Here is a 13,761-nt window from a genome sequence, read left to right on the forward strand (position 1 = left end):
TTGTAAAGATCTAGTGACGTGATCATTGTAAAAGTGCACCGTTAATCTCTCAGATGTCACAGAAACGTTAGACGCATCTCCTCCCAGGACTGTACATGGAAATGAGAGATCCGCAGATTGTGTGGCTATAAAACACCCGGACTACCGATCCCAGTGTGCAAAGCCTCCGGGCTTACCTTCCCGGAAACCGGCGCAGTGCCCTCTGGGACTTGCTGGGACTTGTAGTCTCGTACTGGCGCTGGCCCGCCTTTCTTCCTTAGTGGGGAAACCGGGTGTAAGCCCCGGAAGTACTTGTTGCCTGAGCAGCGTGCTGCTTAGGAAGAGAAGGTCAGAGGTCGCGGGGGCAGAGGCGTTCCTGCCGCTGGCCCAGTGACTATGTAGTGGAGGGGCAGACACCCTCCCGCAAATTCTGGAAGGTTCTTAGTCTCGACTAGGGCAGTAGCCCCAGGACTCCTAGTCGCCGGCTTCAGGTCACTGCCGGCTGAACGGAGCTGCCGTCGCCATGTTTGGCTGCTTGGTGGCAGGGAGGCTGGTGAGGATGGGACCGGGTGGTATCAGGAAGGGGTCAGGATACGGAGGGTGAAGCCCTGCGGCAGGGAGGGTGCGCAGGCGCTAGGGATGCGGGGAAGCCCACTTAATGTATTTTGGGTGGGTATGTGAGGATGGAGCGTGGGAAGCTGGGTGCTCTGCTTTGCCCAGCTCTGTTCAGATTATTTCGAATAGTAGTCACAGTATAAGTTGGCATTTATTAAGTGTGCATTTTGTACCAAGTACTGAGCTAAGTGCAATGCACGCCTTTGGTCACTCAGCCTTATTTGTGGCGCTTATTTGGCACTTTGAACTTAATCCTCATAACTCGTGTGATGGTCTTTATCTTTGACATTTTGCAGTTACAGAACTAAGTTCAATCGCCAGTATAAATACCTCCTTTATTAACTTGAGGTAGAGGTGAATTTGGGATTGAATCTGGTCTATAGCAAACTGTTTTTCAAAGATTAAGGTGCTCAGGGAATGTATAGTTTTTGGGTCCCTTTGGAAGAACCCGAGTAAAAATATGCTTAATTTAATTGGAAGTTGGCTGAAACTTAACGTGTGAGCCGTATCTGAGATAACCAGAGAAGGATGCGAATAGTGTGTTTCCTTATTGGTCAAAATAGATAACTTACCTTGCCAAATTGTTAGAGTAAATGAGAACAGCACCTGGAATTCTTTAGGAATAATCTGGAAGGTGAATCTTGTTTGTTTCCTTAGAAACCACACAGACATCAATTTTCAGGCCTGATTCCTTTCCCCTAGAAGTATTTTTCCTTCTTTTTTCTCCTGGCTTTTTAAAATGTTGCAGTCCCTTTGCTGAATTGTCTTTTTTTCCCATCAAGTTTTGATAATGTATTGTATTCTGTACATATACAGTTCTAAGAAGCCAGAAAGATAAATTGGAGATGACTAGCCTCAAAGTTTGTCTCTTGAATGACTGGGAGACCCCTGTGGTGATGGTGGTAATTCATAATCCTGGTGAGATAATTTTTCCCTGCTCTTAATAGGGAAAAAGAAAGGACAAACCTGAAATGATTGTGTGACTCAGACGAGTGAGTGTTATTAATGAATGACATTAAAATTGTGTTTCTTAAAGAATAAAAAGCCTATTTGGAATCCATGTATCTCTCACGTTGTCAACAAATTTGGAAGGAAATTTAGTTATGGTAATACCTGCCTCTATATATTGGGGATACTTGGTGCTTTAATTATGGAGTATTAAGACACATCAAAGTGAAGGACAAATAGACCTAGTGGCATCTCAAAACTTAACTACATGACTCTGTTATAAGAAAAATCCACTTATCTAAACTTATGAACCCAGTTTTTATTTCTTAAGATTTTTTTTCTTAAAGAGCTACACCTTTTCTTAATGTCAAAAATTAGAGTGTGATGATACAGATTTGCAGACTGTTCAGTACCTATACAAAGTTGACACTTAAGAAATATTTATTTTGCCTGGTGGTTATTTCAAGACTCATAAATAATAGTTTCCCATGCTTTTTAGGTTATGTGCATGCCAAAGACTGGTGAAATTGAATTTAATACTAATACAGGCCATTTGGTTTATGTTCTTCCTTTGTTTTATTCTTTATGTTAAAACTGGAGGATTTTAAAGTGGGTCAGAATACTTCTGAAGAGGTAATCAGAATTTGACTTTAGGAACACTCAGCCTTTGTATCTTGCGACTTAATTTAGGGCAGGCAGTTGATACTACTTTATAACTAATAGATAGTTGAAATTACATAGCAGTATATTTTTCTTAAGTTTATTTGTATCAGTAGACAGGATATTATAGAGGGAAAACTTACCTAACACACATATTTTCTCTGTAAGGCATGTCATAGCCTTCTTGCACTTAGGAAGACTAGCCAGCACTTGAACTTGGTCATTTTAAACAGCACGATCACCAACAAAAATCACAAAAATGCTTTAAATAGATGAGACTGTGAAAAGGACACTTTTTCATGTTATGAGGACTGAAACAAGATGGCATGTTCCACCTCAGCTGCCAGTGTATGAGTTGCACAACTCACTTTTTTTTTTTTTTTTTTTTTTGAGACAGAGTCTTACTCTGTCAGCCAGGCTGGAGTGCAATGGTGTGATCTCTGCTCATTGCAACCTCCGCCTCCAGGTTCAAGCAATTCTCATGCCTCAGCCTCCTGAGTAGCTGAGACTACAGGCATGTGCCCCCATGCTCAGCTAATTTTTATATTTTTAGTAGATACTACGTTTCGCCATGTTGGCCAGGCTGATCTAGAACTCCTGACTTCAGGTGATCCACCCGCCTTGGCCTCCCAAAGTGCTGGGATTACAGGTGTGAGCCACTGCGCCAGGCCTGCAACTCACATTTTTTGCTACTGTTCATATGAGTATGTCCATGAATGACTGCAGAAATGCAGCAAGCATTGATTTGGGATTTCAAGTTAGTTTTAGTGAGTAGGTGAATTCAGATACAGGATTTGTGAATAAGGAGGATTGCCTAATTACTTCTGGATTGCTTACCTGTTTTAATTACCTGAGATTCTTTTATTTATTTTTGAGACAGGGTCATGCTCTGTCATCCAGGCTATAGTGCAGTGGCGGGAACTCGGCTTGCTGCAGCCTTGACATCCTGGGTTCAAGTGATTATCTGGTCTTAGCCTCCCGAGTAGCTGGGACCAAAGGTGCATGCCACCACCCCTGGCTAATTTTTGTATTTTTTGTAGAGATGAGATTTTGCCATGTTGCCCTGGCTGGTCTCGAACTCCTGAGCTCAAGCCAGCTGCCTGCCTTGACCTTCCAAAGTGCTGGGATTACAGGCATGAGCCACTGTGCCTGGCCCCTTTATCTTTAAGCTGGAGGGTGAGAGCTTAGGTGATGTGTTTTGAATAACCTTTCATTTTTACAACATTCTGAAGCTATAGTTATTTTTATTTATTTATTTTTTTGAGACGGAGTTTAGTTCTTGTCACCCAGTCTGGTGCAATGGCACGATCTCAGCTCACCGCAACCTCTACCTCCTGGGTTCAAGTGATTCTCCTACCTTAGCCTCCCGAGTACCTGGGATTACAGGCATGTGCCACCACGCCTGGCTAATTTTGTATTTTTAGTAGAAATGGGGTTTCTCCCTATTGGCCAGGCTGGTCTTGAACTCCTGACCTCAGGTGATCCTGGCCTCCTAGAGTGCCAGGATTACAGCCGTGAGCCACCGTGCCTGGCCTAGTTATTTTTTATGTAAGTAAAATCCTTTCAGGGCACCTCTGAAATAATTTATTTTTATTTTTATTTTATTTTTAGTTTTTGAGACAGAGTTTTGCTCTTGTTGCCCAGGCTGGAGTGCAATGGTGTGGTCTCAGCTCACTGCAACATCCACCACCTGGGTTCAAGCGATTCTCCTGCCTCAGCCTCCTGAGTAGCTGGGAATACTTATGCATGAGCCACCATACCTGGCTAATTTTGGTATTTTTAGGAGAGATGGGGTTTTGCCATGTTGGCCAAGCTGGTCTTGAACTCCTCATCTCAGGTGATCTGCCCACCTTGGCTTCCCACAAAGTGCTGGGATTACAGGTGTGAGCCACTGTGTTCCGCCCGAGTTATGTTTTTAAAAGATTGCATTTAGTAGATTATGATTGTAAAACTAAGTATGTATTTAAGACTATCAGGTTTAACATTCTATTTGGTAAAAAGACTATAATGGATTATGCTGGTAATATAACTTATAAATGATACTGTTAAGAGTTACAGAAACTCATAGAACTATTGAACTGAGACAAGTTTCTTATTTTCTAGGTGCAAACAGCTGCACAGCAAGTGGCAGAGGATAAATTTGTTTTTGACTTACCTGATTATGAAAGTATCAACCATGTTGTGGTTTTTATGCTGGGAACAATCCCATTTCCTGAAGGAATGGGAGGATCTGTCTACTTTTCTTATCCTGATTCAAATGGAATGCCAGTATGGCAACTCCTAGGATTTGTCACGAATGGGAAGCCAAGTGCCATCTTCAAAATTTCAGGTCTTAAGTCTGGTAAGAATAATGTATTAAAGTAGTTTTATAATTAATCAAACTTTTTTCTTCAATAGCATAACATGGAATATGGCTTTTCCCGCTTTCGATTGTGTTTTTCTGGTTGTTAAAGTAATACAAAACATTATTTTTTTAAAAAGACAATACAGAAACATTTGAAAAATAGTGAAAGACTTCCTTAGCTCCTCTTGTTGTACATTTTGTGTAGTGTAACCTTCATAAAAATATTTTTTTTGGCCGGGCGCGGTGGCTCATTCCTGTAATCCCAGCACTTTGGGAGGCCCAGGCGGGTGGATCACGAGGTCAGGAGATCGAGACCATCCTGGGTAACACGGTGAAACCCTGTCTCTACTAAAAAATACAAAAACATTAGCCGAGCGTGGTGGTGGGTGCCTGTAGTCCCAACTACTCGGGAGGCTGAGGCAGGAGAATGGTGTGAACCTGCAAGGCGGAGCTTGCAGTGAGCTGATTGTGCCACTGCACTCCAGCCTGGGTGACAGAGCAAGACTCTGTCTCAAAAAAAAAAAAAAAAAAAAAGTATATATATATGTGTGTGTATATATATATATATAATATATGTATATATAATATACATATATATTATGTATAAAATATATATTACATGTAATATATTCTGTCCTTGGGATAGTTTGCTCAGAATGATGGTTTCCAGCTTCATCCGTTTCCCTACAAAGGACATGAACTCATCATTTTTTATGGCTGCATAGTATTCCATGGTGTATATGTGCCACATTTTCTTAATCCAGTGTATCATTGATGGACATTTGGGTTAGTTCCAAGTCTTTGCTATTGTGAATAGTGCTGCAGTAAACATACGTGTGCATGTGTCTTTATAACAACATGATTTATAATCCTTTGGGTATATGCCCAGTAATGGGATGGCTAGGTCAAATGGTATTTCTAGTTCTAGATCCTTGAGGAATCGCCACACTGCCTTCCACAATGGTTGAACTAGTTTACGTCCTACCAACAGTGTAAAAGTGTTCCTATTTCTTCACATCCTCTCCAGCACCTGTTGTTTCCTGACTTTTTAATGATCACCATTCTAACTGGCATCAGATGGCATCTCATTGTGGTTTTGATTTGCATTTCTCTGATGGCCAGTGATGATGAGCATTTTTTCATGTGTCTCTTGGCTACATACATGTCTTCTTTTGAGAAGTGTCTGTTCATATCCTTTGCCCACTTTTTGATGGGGCTGTTTGATTTTTTCTTGTAAATTTGTTTAAGTTCTTTGTAGATTCTGGATATTAGCCCTTTGTCAGATGGGTAGATTGCAAAAATTTTCTCCCATTCTGTGGGTTGCCTGTTCACTCTGATGGTAGTTTCTTTTGCTGTGCAGAAGCTCTTTAATTTAATTAGATCCGATTTGTCAGTTTTGGCTTTTGTTGCCATTGCTTTTGGTGTTTTAGTCATGAATTCCTTGCCCATGCCTATGTCCTGAATGGTATTGCATAGGTTTTCTTCTAGGGTTTTTATGGTTTTAGGCCTAACATGTAAGTCTTTAATCCATCTTGAATTAATTTTTGTATAAGGTGTAAGGAAGGGATCCAGTTTCAGCTTTCTACATATGGCTAGCCAGTTTTCCCAGCACGATTTATTAAATAGGGAATCCTTTCCCCATTTCTCGTTTTTGTCAGGTTTGTCAAAGATCAGATGGTTGTAGATGTGTGGTATTATTTCCGAGGGCTCTATTCTGTTCCATGGTCTATATCTCTGTTTTCGTTCCCATGCTGTTTTGGTTACTGTAGCCTTGTAGTACAGTTTGAAGTCAGGTAGCATGATGTCTCCAGCTTTGTTCTTTTGGCTTAGGATTGTCTTGGCAATGCGGGCTCTTTTTTGGTTCCATATGAACTTTAAAGTAGTTTTTTCCAATTCTGTGAAGAAAGTCATTGGCAGCTTGATGGGGATGGCATTGAATCTATAAATGACCTTGGGCAGTATGGCCATTTTCACAATATTGATTCTTCCTATCCATGAGCATGGAATGTTCTTCCATTTGTTTGTATCCTCTTTTATTTTGTTGAGCAGTGGTTTGTAGTCGTCCTTGAAGAGCTCCTTCACATCCCTTGTAAGTTGGATTCCTAGGTATTTTATTCTCTTTGAAGCAATTGTGAATGGGGGTTCACTCATGATTTGGCTCTCTGTCTGTTATTGGTGTATAGGAATGCTTGTGGTTTTTGCACATTGATTTTGTATCCTGAGACTTTGCAGAAGTTGCTTATCAGCTTAAGGAGATTTTGGGTTTAGATGATGGGGTTTTCTAAATATACAATGTCATCTGCAAACAGGGACAATTTGACTTCATCTTTTCCTAATTGAATACCCTTTCTTTCTTTCTCTTGCCTGATTGCCCTGGCCAGAACTTCCAACACTATGTTGAATAGGAGGGGTGAGAGAGGGCATCCCTGTCTTGTGCCAGTTTTCAAAGGGAATGCTTCCAGTTTTTGCCCATTCAGTATGATATTGGCTGTGGGTTTGTCATAGATAGCTCTTATTATTTTGAGATACATGCCATCAATGCCAAGTTTATTGGGAGTTTTTAGCATGAAGGGCTGTTGAATTTTGTCAAAGGCCTTTTCTGCATCTATTGAGATAATCATGTGGTTTTTGTCTTTGGTTCTGTTTATATGATGGATTACGTTTATTGATTTGCGTATGTTGAACCAGCTTTGCATCCCAGGGATGAAGCCCACTTGATCATGGTGGATAAGCTTTTTGATGTGCTGCTGGATTTGGTTTGCCAGTATTTTATTGAGGATTTTTGCATCGATGTTCATCAGGTTTATTGGTCTAAAATTCTCTTTTTTTGTTGTCTCTGCTAGGCTTTGGTATCAGGATGATGTTGGCCTCATGAAATGAATTAGGGAGGATTCCCTCTTTTGCTATTGATTGGAATAGTTTCAGATGGAATGGTACCAGCTATTCTTTGTACCTCTGGTAGAATTTGGCTGTGAATCCGTCTGGTCCTGGACTTTTTTTGCTTGATAGGCTATTATTGCCTCAATTTCAGAGCCTGTTATTGGTCTATTCAGGGATTCAACTTCTTCCTGGTTTAGTCTTGGGAGGGTGTATGTGTCAAGGAATTTATCCATTTCTTCTAGATTTTCTAGTTTATTTGCATAGAGGTGTTTATAGTATTCTTTGATGGTATTTCTGTGGGATTGGTGGTAATATCCCCTTTATCATTTTTTATTGCATCTATTTGATTCTTCTCTCTTTTCTTCATTAGTCTTGCTAGCGGTCTATCAATTTTGTTGATGGTTTCAAAAAACCACCTCCTGGATTCATTGATTTTCTGAAGGGTTTTTTGTGTCTCTATCTCCTTCAGTTCTGTTCTGATCTTAGTTATTTCTTGCCTTCTGCTAGCTTTTGAATGTGTTTGCTCTTGCTTCTCTAGTTCTTTTAATTGTGATGTTAGGGTGTCAATTTTCGATCTTTCCTGCTTTCTCTTGTGGTCATTTAGTGCTATAAATTTCCCACTACACACTGCTTTGAATGTGTTTTAGAGTTTCTGCTATGTTGTGTCTTTGTTCTTATTGGTTTCAAAGAACATCTTTATTTCTGCCTTCATTTCGTTATGTACCCAGTAGTCATTCAGGGGCAGATTGTTCAATTTCCTTGCAGTTGAGCAGTTTTGAGTGAGTTTCTTAATCCTGAGTTCTAGTTTGATTGCACTGTGGTCTGAGAGACAGTTTGTTATAGTTTCTTTTCTTTTACATTTGCTAAGGAGAGCTTTACTTCCAACTATGTGGTCAGTTTTGGAATAAGTGCGATGTGGTGCTGAGAAGAATGTATGTTCTGTTGATTTGAGGTGGAGAGTTCTGTAAATGTCTATTAGGTCTGCTTGGTGCAGAGCTGAGTTCGATTCCTGGATATCCTTTTTAACTTTCTGTCTCGTTGATCTGTCTAATGTTGACCGTGGGGTGTTAAAGTCTCCCATTATTATTGTGTGGGAGTCTAAGTCTCTTTGTAGGTCTCTAAGGACTTGCTTTATGAATCTGGGTGCTCCTGTATTGGGTGCATATATATTTAGGATAGTTAGTTCTTCTTGTTGTTTTGATCCCTTACCGTTATGTAATGGCCTTCTTTGTCTCTTTTGATCTTTGTTGGTTTAAAGTCTGTTTTATCAGAGACTAGGATTGCAACCCCTGCCTTTTTTTGTTTTCCATTTGATTGGTAGATCTTCCTCCATCCCTTTATTTTGAGCCTATGTGTCTCTGCACGTGAGATGGGTTTCCTGAATACAGCACACTGATGGGTCTTGACTCTTGATCCAATTTGCCAGTCTGTGTCTTTTAATTGGAGCATTTAGCCCATTTACATTTAAGGTTAATATTGTTATGTGTGAATTTGATCCTGTCATTATGATGTTAGCTGGTTCTTTTGCTTGTTAGTTGATGCAGTTTCTTCCTAGCATTAATGGTCTTTACAATTTCCATGTTTTTGCAGTGGCTGGTACCGGTTGTTCCTTTCCATGTTTAGCGCTTCCTTCAGGAGCTCTTGTAAGGCAGGCCTGGTGGTGACAAAATCTCTCAGCATTTGTTTGTCTGTAAAGTATTTTATTTCTCCTTCACTTATGAAGCTTAGTTTGGCTGGATATGAAATTCTGGGTTGAAAATTCTTTTCTTTAAGAATGTTGAATATTGGCCCCCACTCTCTTCTGGCTTGTAGAGTTTCTGCCGAGAGGTCCACTGTTAGTGAGATGGGCTTCCCTTTGTGGGTAACCCGACCTTTCTCTCTGGCTGCCCTTAACATTTTTTCCTTCGTTTCAACTTTGGTGAATCTGACAATTATGTGTCTTGGAGTTGCTCTTCTCGAGGAGTATCTTTGTGTCGTTTGCACAGCTGTAATTCTTTGCTTTGATACTTTGAGGCATTTTGTGAAGAAATGTGAGAATGAAACTAGATTCGGTGCCATTTATATCTATTGAATCTCTGGTTCCCTTGAAAATCTAGATGAAGACAGACCTGAAATTTCCTTTTTAAAAATTTTTAATTATTTTATTTATTTTTGAGATGGAGTTTTGCTCTAGTTGCCCAGGCTGAGTGCAATGGCACAATCTTTGCTCACTGCAATCTCCACCTCCTGGGTTCAAGTGATTCTCCTGCCTCAGGCTGCTGAGTACTTGGGATTACAGGCGCCCGCCACCACACCTTGCTAATTTTTTGTATTTTTAGTAGAGATGGGGTTTCACCATGTCAGCCAGGCTGGTCTTGAACTCCTGACCTTAGGTGATCCACCCACCTCAGCCTCCCAAAGTGCTGGGATTACAGGCATGAAAATTCTTAAAATAAAAATATATATTCTCCTAGAAACTGTTTATGGAGTCCAAGGAAAAATTATGTTTAGGTACCATGTAGGTAACATGTTTATATATTTACCAAACATTTGTGTATCTGTTATGGGGATATAAAGATAATGATTAAGTTCTTGCCTGAGATAACTCATAGAGGAAGACATTTCTGTAGACCAGTAATTGGAATGGTGAAAAGTAATAGTGGATGTTTGCACAAAATGTGGAGGGAGCATAGAAAAGGTAGCAATTAACTCGTAAGTGGGTTTGGGAAGCTTTCCTGGAGGAGGTGATATTGGAGCTCTTCGGCAGACAAGTAGGACTTTGTCAGGCCTATGAGAGATCTATTGGGCATTCTTTTCTAGGTGGAGGTAATAGCGGCGTAAGGTGAAAGTTCGAAAGCATGGTGTGCTCAGAGTGACATCAGGGTATATGTGAGAAAGATAGGCATGGATTATGAAGTTTTATGTAGCACACTGACTCATTGGGAATGTAATAGGTCAGCAGTTTTTAACATGCTTAGGTCACAGACCTATTCCATAGTATTCTAGAAAGTATGTGTACCATAATGTAAATACTCAAATATTTGCATCTTCTCTGAAGCCCATTCATGTATCCCTCCCCAAAAACAACTGCTCTTGTAGGTGTAGAGAAGCCAGTGAACAATTTTGGGTAAAGGAATGATATCAGATTTTATTTTGCTCTGAGGCCCCTGTGAAGAATGAACTGGGACAGTTCTACCTCCTCACAGAGGAGGTAGCTGTTACTGTTTTATATAGTTGGTATTCTACAAGGAGAAATGGGAGGCTGGGTGTGGTGGCTCACGCCTGTAATCCTAGCATTTTGGGAGGCCGAGGAGGTGGATTGCCTGAGCTCAAGAGTTCGAGACCGGCCTAAGCAACATGGTGGAACCCCCTGTATAGTAAAATACAAAAAATTAGCCAGGCATGGTGGCGTGTGCCTGTAGTCCCAGCTATTCGGGAGACTAAGGCGTGAGAATCGCTTGAACCCAGGAGGTGGAGATTGCAGTTGCAGTGAGCCAAGATCATGCTACTGCACTCCAGCCTGGGCGACAGAGTGAGATTCCATCTCAAAAGAAAAAAAAAAAGAAAGAAAGAAATGGGAGAGAACAATATTTAAAGCTAAAAATTGTTTAGAATTGATGATAAATACTAATCTCTAGATTTAAGGAGCAGATTAAGTCACTATAGTCCTTCTCAGTGGGGGTTTCATGAGATAATTATCATAAATCCCTAAGGCTATGGTTCTTAAAGCATGAGCTCCTTCCTGATCTGCAGTGTCAACATCACCTGGGAATCTATTAGAAATGCCGATTCCTGGCAAGACCGCAGACCTGGTGACTCAGAAATTGGGTGTGGAATCTATAAGTCTGTATTGTAATAAGTTCCCAAATGTTTGTGTTGCAAGCTGAAGTTTGAGTACTTCTGCTCTAGGGCATTCATGGTACACATACCCTTTGTACATATGGCATAGTATTTGAAGAATCTTTGGGAAAATTAAGATGGTAGTCACTCTTAAATAGTTTTTTATTCTTCGCTTTGGTTGTGCCTAGAAGTAGACACAACCTGTATCTGTAAGTAGAAAAATATAAGTAGATAATTCAGTGCATTCTAGTAAAATTACTGAACATTAAATATAAAGTAATAAAGCAGCGAGAGAGAGAAAAGTCATTTATAGCTGAACAGCAGTTAGTTTAGCAGACTTATCAAGAGCATTAATAGAAGCCAAAACCAAATAGAATAATATCATTAAAGTGCCAAGGAAAACTAAAATAACTTTCCTTTTTTTTGTTTGAGACAGAGTTTCGCTCTTATTGCCCAGGCTGGAGTGCAATGGCACGATCTCAGCTCACCACAACCTCCGCCTCCTGGGTTCAAGCAGTGCTGCTGCCTCAGCCTCCCAAGTAGCTGAGATTACAGGTGCACACCACCACGCCTGGCTAATTTTTGTATTTTTAGTAGAGACGGGGTTTCACCATGTTGGTCAGGCTGGTCTCGAACTCCTGACCTCGTGATCTGCCCACCTCGGCCTCCCAAAGTGCTGGGATTACAGGCATGAGCCACCATGCCTGGCCGGAAAAATAAAATAACTTTCAAAACTGTCATTCTAAAGTGAAGAAATATATTTTCAGATGGAGATGAAGAGTTTACCACTCATAGACCATTAGCAAAAGAACTACTTACCGGAGGTAGTTGTACTTTATAAGAGGAAGTTGAACCCAGAGCGTAGAAAAGGATGCAAGACACAAAGTTAGCACAGAAATTGGTAAACCTATAGACAAATCTAGACAACTTGATTGTATAAAACAGCATAACAGACACACAAGAATTAATTACTGTTCTAGAAAAAAACATATAAGACAGGAGGGGTGGTAATCTGAGTTACTGTTTTTTGAGGTCCGGTTCTTAAAAAGGAGAGTAATAATATTGATTCTACTTACAAGTAATCCTATTAAAAATGTAAGTAAAAGTAAGCTGGGTGTGGTGGCACATGCCAATAGTCCCAGCTACTCAGGAGATCAAGGTGAGAGGATTACTTGAGCCTAGGAGTCCAAGACGAGCTTGGGCAACATAGCAAGACTGTCTCCATTAAAAAAAAAAAAAAAAAAAAGTGCACCTTCCATATCATTAGAGTAAGTGGAGGGAAGGTAGTAGAGAAAACAGTCCACTAGAATGTAGGAAAAGAGGAAAAAGAAAAGAAGGCCGGGTGCGGTGGCTCATGCCTGTAATCCCAACACTTTGGGAGGCCAAGATATGTGGATCACTTTAAGGTCAGAAGTTCAAGACCAGCCTGGCCAATATGGTAAAACCCTGTCTCCACTAAAAATACAAAAATTAGCCGGGTGTGGTGGCAGGCGCTCTTAATCCCAGCTACTTGGTGGTCTGAGGCAGGAGAACCGCTTGAACCTGGGAGGTGGAGGTTGCAGTGAGCCGAGACCCCACCACGGCACTCCAGCCTGGGTGACAGAGTGAGACTCCATCTTCAAAAAATAAAATAAATTTAAAAAGGGGGAAAGCAAAGAAAAAACATAGTGTAGTAAAAACAAAATAAGGCATAGGAAATAATTTCAACTTTATCAGTTTTATAAATCAGTTTATATAAGTGTTTATAGAAATGTAAACAGATTAAACTTACCAGAGAAAACAGAGATTCCAGAATGAGATTTTTTTATTTAAAGTCAGCAAACAAAATAATTATATTACTGTTTATGAGTAATGAATCTGAAACATTCTTTTTTTTTTTTTTTTTTTTTTTTTGAGAGAGTCTCGCTCTGTTGCCCAGGCTGGAGTGCAGTGGCACAATCTCGGCTCACTGCAAGCTCCACCTCCCAGGTTCACGCCATTCTCCTGCATCAGCCTCCTGAGTACCTGCGACTACAGGTGACTGCCACCACGCCCGGCTAATTTTTGTATTTTTAGTAGAGACAGGGTTTCACCTTGTTAGCCAGGATGGTCTCGATCTGCTGACCTTGTGATCCGCCCGCCTCGGCCTCCCAAAGTGCTGGGATTACAGGTGTGAGCCACCATGCCTGCCCGTGAATCTGAAACATTCTAACACAAGGAACCAAAAGAAAGCTTGCATAAGTATATGAATTTTAAGAAAAATTAGAAAATTAGATTAGGCAGAAGTATTATCAATGATAAAGAGATTCATTCACAAGGAATGAGATAATTTACTGGGAAGACTTAAGTATTTCTAAGAGATTCAGTGAGCGGAGATTGCAACACTGCCCTCCAGCCTGGGCAACAGAGCAAGACTCTGTCTCAAAAACAGAAACAAAAAAAAGTGAGGTTGAAGTGAATGATCTAAGTATTTAACATAAGCATTCCAAAGAAAGAAGAAAATGATGATGCTAAAAGTAGAAATTAATGATGGAAAA

General features: G+C 40.4%; 1 protein-coding gene across 1 annotated transcript in view; it reads left to right on the forward strand.

The window, feature by feature from the left end:
- Positions 1-263: 263 nt before the first annotated feature.
- Positions 264-13,761, forward strand: part of HIKESHI (heat shock protein nuclear import factor hikeshi) — a 41,242-nt gene continuing 27,744 nt past the window's right edge. The window contains exons 1-2 of the mRNA XM_024255866.3: positions 264-532; positions 4,306-4,543. Of these exons, the coding sequence (XP_024111634.1) occupies positions 503-532; positions 4,306-4,543 (268 nt within the window). The 5' untranslated portion in view covers positions 264-502. The remainder of the gene's footprint in view (positions 533-4,305; positions 4,544-13,761) is intronic.

This window comes from Pongo abelii, chromosome 9, assembly GCF_028885655.2.
Source record: "Pongo abelii isolate AG06213 chromosome 9, NHGRI_mPonAbe1-v2.0_pri, whole genome shotgun sequence".
NCBI classification, from domain to species: domain Eukaryota; kingdom Metazoa; phylum Chordata; class Mammalia; order Primates; family Hominidae; genus Pongo; species Pongo abelii.